General features: G+C 48.4%; 2 protein-coding genes across 2 annotated transcripts in view; both read left to right on the forward strand.

Moving 5' to 3' along the window:
- LOC140322622 (neuralized-like protein 4) overlaps positions 1–3,389 on the forward strand; it is a 5,201-nt gene extending 1,812 nt beyond the window's left edge. Inside the window, exons 5-11 of the mRNA XM_072399177.1 lie at positions 368–623; positions 1,116–1,297; positions 1,378–1,463; positions 1,546–1,708; positions 1,945–2,140; positions 2,826–2,902; positions 3,268–3,389. Of these exons, the coding sequence (XP_072255278.1) occupies positions 368–623; positions 1,116–1,297; positions 1,378–1,463; positions 1,546–1,708; positions 1,945–2,140; positions 2,826–2,902; positions 3,268–3,350 (1,043 nt within the window). The 3' untranslated portion in view covers positions 3,351–3,389. The remainder of the gene's footprint in view (positions 1–367; positions 624–1,115; positions 1,298–1,377; positions 1,464–1,545; positions 1,709–1,944; positions 2,141–2,825; positions 2,903–3,267) is intronic.
- Positions 3,390–4,145: 756 nt separating this feature from the next.
- Positions 4,146–5,318, forward strand: part of LOC140324863 (neuralized-like protein 4) — a gene marked incomplete in the record, with an annotated part of 7,702 nt that continues 6,529 nt past the window's right edge. The window contains 3 exon segments of the mRNA XM_072402988.1: positions 4,146–4,227; positions 4,386–4,531; positions 4,937–5,152. Of these exon segments, the coding sequence (XP_072259089.1) occupies positions 4,146–4,227; positions 4,386–4,531; positions 4,937–5,152 (444 nt within the window).

Consider the following 5,318-nt stretch of genomic DNA (forward strand, 5'->3'; position numbering starts at 1 on the left):
ACTTCCTGAGGGAGCCGATTCCACATTATCACAGACCTTACAGTGAAGAATCCCTTCCTTATCCGGAGCTTAAACTTCTTTTCCTCCAGATGCAAAGAGCGCCCCCTTGTGCTTTGTAATGGCATTACAGTGAATAATGGGGAAGAGAGTTCCATCCGTGGTATGGGGGGGTGCTCTATCCGTGGTATGGGGGGTGCTCTATCCGTGGCATGGGGGAGGGGCACTCCATCCGTGGCATGGGGGAGGGGCGCTCCATCCATGGCATGGGGGGGCGCGCTCCATCCGTGGCATGGGGGAGGGGCGCTCCATCGGTGGTATGGCTTGATCCGTGGCACACATAAATAGAAGTTTTGTGTTCGTTTTCTAGGTGTGGCCTCCTGTCAGACCCCTCCGGTGGTTTATGGCGTGGTGGATCTTTACGGCATGGCTGTCAAAGTTACCATAGTTCATAATCACAACCATGCTGACCGCCTGCGAAGGAATAATGCCATTCTACGGGCAAGATCACCCGATGCAGGACGTCCGAGCTCCAATACACCCGATCCTGGACAGCTGCTCTTCCACCCAAACTGTGGACAGAAAGCTTCAATCACCAATGGGGGGCGCACTGCCCTGCGACCTCAGTATGTATCTGTGCAGGGGCTGCTGCTGGGGCCCTTTGTATGACGTGTTATCTGCACCCCACATGATAGGATTATTAGGGTTAGGGTTCCACCGGGTCATTATTTACCAAACATGGGGAGGCCACGTGTGAATAACTAAGTACACCCCCAGCAATGTCTGGGTGACCGTCTCTCACGTGGCGTGGAGAGACGTCCCAGCACAGCACTTCGATCAGACTGAGGTCTGGACTGGCCATTGCAGCACAATGGTTCTGTTTCTGGCATTTTGTTATACATTTGTTGCTGTGCTGGTTATTATTTTGTCCAAGCTTTATCTGTCTGGCAGATGGACTCAGAGGAGTTCATGTAATAATAAATATATAATAAATATAAAGACACGGTGCAAGTCATGTGACACCAGATATCCCGATACATGAAGGTGAGGGCTTACTGTACATTGTTATGGATAGGCCATGATTACAAGGTGTGACTTTGTGTCTCTTGTCTGAGCAGTGCCACTGATGACTTTAACCACGGGGTGGTCCTCAGTAATCGGCCACTGCACAACAATGAGATCTTCCAGGTCCGGATAGACAAGATGGTGGATAAGTGGGCAGGATCCATTGAGATTGGAGTGACCACTCATAACCCAGCATACCTACAGCTACCATCCACCATGACCAACCTTCGCTCAGGTGAGAACACCAACCTACCTATGTCATATAAAACTCACTTGGTCTATAGAAGACCTCTAAAGGTTCTCTGACCTTGCCAGGTACCTGGATGATGACTGGAAATGGAGTCATGCACAATGGGACCACCATATTGGATGAATATGGCCACAACCTGGACCGACTCAAGGTTAGTAGAGTGCTCTGGCAGATTTTTCGAGATGCCATATTAGATTGGTTGTGTTCATCACACCTCTTGTGTCTTGCTGCAGGCAGGTGATACGGTCGGTGTGGTGCGCAGAGAAGATGGCACTTTAAATTTCTTTGTCAATGGAGTGGCACAAGGCGTGGCTGCATGGAACGTTCCACCAAATGTCTTTGCTGTGGTGGATCTCTATGGTCAGGCAGCCCAGGCCACTATATTAGATGAAGCAGGTAAGTGCCCATGATATGAGATCTCTATAATACTCTAATACTGCTTGCTGTGGTGGAAGACCTTGGATGTCCCTTCCAGCTGGGACTTTATTGTAGTCCAGGAGGTGAGTGCCATGTTACCTCCAGTAATCAGCAAGTGGTCTCTGGAATGGCCCGAATGATGGCATGAGACATCGGAGATTTGCCTGCGCGTGGTATCTCTGGCACCGCACTCACTGCTATGTGTTTTCCCTCAGATTCAGTGCCTCTACCTGGAGAGGAGGAGGACGCTCTTGCTTTAACCCCAGGAACGCCTTGCGCTCTCCAGTCTCTGTCTGATCTGCGTTTCCATCACCTCCACGGAACTAACGCCCTCATAACCAATGGAGGCCGCACTGCCCTGAGGAACAACTCGCGCAGTGAATTCAATGACGCCATTGTCATGTCTAATAGGTGAGTCCGTGACAAGTCCGTGACCGAGTCCCATACAGGCAGGTATGGGTCCCGGGGTTCTTAGGCTGCATACACACGTTAAATCACGTCACAATCTTTTCCAAGGACAAAAGTCTAAAAGATGAGTGAACGAGCACTGCACATACAAAGAGGGGAGGGGGGGAGTACGAGCGAGCGGCTCCCCGCTGTGCTGTCTTGTTGGTGGATCTGCCAGGACGGATCGATGAATAATGTCAGACGCCCGCCTTACACTCCAGATTCTCGTCTAATATCAGCCCTGAAATATTCGGAATGGAGTCGTCTGACGTGTGTACGTAGCCCTACTCTTGTTTTATGAATAAACTTTAATCAGTTACTTTTTGCCCATTTCCCCAGCTTCTAGGCAGAGATTTGCTCCTCTAAACCTGCTCCAACTTTCCAGGGGCGGTTTTTTATCTTCATGGACAGATCGTATCATTGTACTCTAAACAAGGCAGTTTCTTCCCCTTATTTCCTCCTGGATGGGGACTTTAGTTTTCCTCTCTGGGTTTTTCTCGTATTCCCCTTTCACCTCTCATTAGGATTTATCTTCCTCTGTTCCTTCTGGGTGGGGTTTTTCCTTGTCCTTGCATTGGATAGGCTCCTCCTTGTCATGTGATGAAGCATTACTATTCTGATTGGTCTCAGTATGTTTTTCTCTTTGCAGGCCTTTGAGGGATGGGGAGCTCTTTGAGATTGTTATCCAGAAGATGGTGGATCGATGGTCAGGATCTATAGAAGCCGGTAAGAATCCTGATGGTAAAGGGAATAGACCGGGAAATACTTTGCTTCCTGCAGTGCAGGAAGTCACCTGATATACAGCTATGAGGATACAGGATTGCCTAGGCACAGGAAGTCACTAGATATACAGCTGTGAGGATACATGAGTGCCTAGGCACAGGAAGTCACCTGGTATACGGCTATGAGGGTACAGAACAGGAGTGCCTAGGCAATAGTAGTTTTTCAGGGGAATTCCAGACAAAATGTAGATTTTTCGTATTGTTTCTGGCTCTCTGTCTCCATCTTTTCTGCCCCTGAGGCTTCCTGGCCATCTCTTGATTTTGGCCTCCTTCATATTCTGTACTAATCACCTTTCTTTATATTATCAGGTGTGACCTGTATCCGCCCCGAGGACCTGGAATTTCCCAACACAATGACTGACATTGACTATGACACCTGGATGTTGAGGTAACTGTGCAGGGCCTTCTGTACTCTCCTGTACTAAATTGTCCAGCACCCCCCTCCTTCCATTCTGTATTGGGGCGCTGCAGGTAGTATTTACCCCTCAGGTCACTGGCACAAGAAAGCGGTAACCCCACTACAACCCAGGTGCCTGGCGGTAATAATCCCTCAGGTGAGATAAATGCCACAGGTTCTATACCCAGTAATGTCACCAAAGCCTGAATATTACCCCCCCCTCTATTAACCTTTGCCTTTCCTTTGCAGATATCTATGCTGTGGTGGACTTGTATGGTCAGTGTGTCCAGGTGTCACTGACTGGTGGAAGTGGTCTTATAGATAATAGCTTATCAGCTAGTCATGTGACCGATAAATCCCTTCCCACCCCTTCACCAGGTGAGTTGTCAGTGTAGGTTATGCTCCTCCTGTTTAGTAAAATGCTAGAAGAAATGTACAATATATAAATGTATGGTATAATATTGTATAATGAATGTGCCGTTATATAACTTCATGGTGTACAGTAGATGTATGAAATATAATTGTGTACAGGTCATCCCCGAGTTAAGAACATTCGACATACGGGCAACTCTTAGATACGAACGGGGCTTTCCTGCTCGCTGTGTGCAGATTGAATGGGGGCTCGATAGGGGGAGGGGCGGTTTGCATGACTTGCAGAAGAAATCTTTTGCTAAACACAGCTGAGGTTGTTGGTGATCTTAGGAGCTGAGCTGAAACATCTTGTAACTCTTTAATGACAAGGACAAACTCTGCAGCGGTTTCTTTTTGCAAATCAAAGCTCAGCAAGGTAATGCCTAGACCTGTTCTGACTTACATACAAATTCAACTTAAGAACAACAGTCCCTATGTCATATGTAACCCGGAGATTGCCTGTAATATATAATGAATGTGCTGGTATGTAATCTCATGGTGTGCAGTACATGGAAGGACCAGTATTTCTCTAGAGGCAGGGAAAGTGGTGTTGGGGCAGTTTGTGGGGGTGTTGGGGCAATGTAATAAAGATTTGTACCTCTCCCCCCCCCCCTGGCAGTGCCCAGTGTATCTCATAGGTTCCATGCTGTGTGCGGGAAGAATGTCTCCGTGTTAAGTGATGGCAGTCGGGTGGAACGATGTGCTGGCTACAATGATGGAATTGTCTTCAGTAATCATGAACTCCTCCCCGGTGAAGTGTTTGAGGTGAGTGGGGGAGGGTCAGTTAGGGGGAGACATATGGGGGGCAGACATTTGTATACTCTACAAGATGGGGGACACCGGAGGGAGATGATAAAAACAAAGCCAGACAATGAATGCAGACAGAACGGAATAGAGAATACTCACAAGAGGGGCAAAGAAGTGAGGCAGATGGAAAGCAGGGAAGGGGTATCTAAACATTATGAATGAGGAGATTAGAAGGGGCATAAAAAATGTGCGGGTGCATGGGGAGGTGGCCGGTGGATAGAGGGAAAGTGGAGGCCAGTGGATTGGGAAGTGAAAGGGATGGGCCACTGGAGAGACGGGAAGCTAGGGGGTAGAGAGCAGGAAGGGGGGGTGAGTACTATATTTCTCATGGTATCTTTGCTTTGTTTTGTTTTTTTCCTCCAGGTGAAAGTGGAGCGATTGGATCCACATTGGTCAGGTTCTTGCTCCATCGGAGTCACCTCCATTCCTCCTCATGATGCCCCGTTCCTTGGTGGTGGGCTACCAGCAAGGGCTCTGGATCTTCGTTCAAGGGTCACGTGGCTGGTCTCTGGATCCGAGGTGATGAGAAATGGACAGCGGCTCCGAGACAATTATTGCAGCAGTCTGGAGAGAATCCGGGTAAGGTGCTGGAGTGTCAGAGGAGGCTAAGGATGATGGAACGATGTAATGGGATTGCATGATAATTGGAAATGAGAGCTAGCAACATTTGGGGGTAATAATCTAATGTAAGTGATTAGGTGATAATACAGGGGGTGAGAACAGGCGGTCTGCGGGGGTGATAATA

The sequence above is a fragment of the Pyxicephalus adspersus genome, chromosome 2 (genome assembly GCF_032062135.1).
Source record: "Pyxicephalus adspersus chromosome 2, UCB_Pads_2.0, whole genome shotgun sequence".
Lineage (NCBI taxonomy): Eukaryota > Metazoa > Chordata > Amphibia > Anura > Pyxicephalidae > Pyxicephalus > Pyxicephalus adspersus.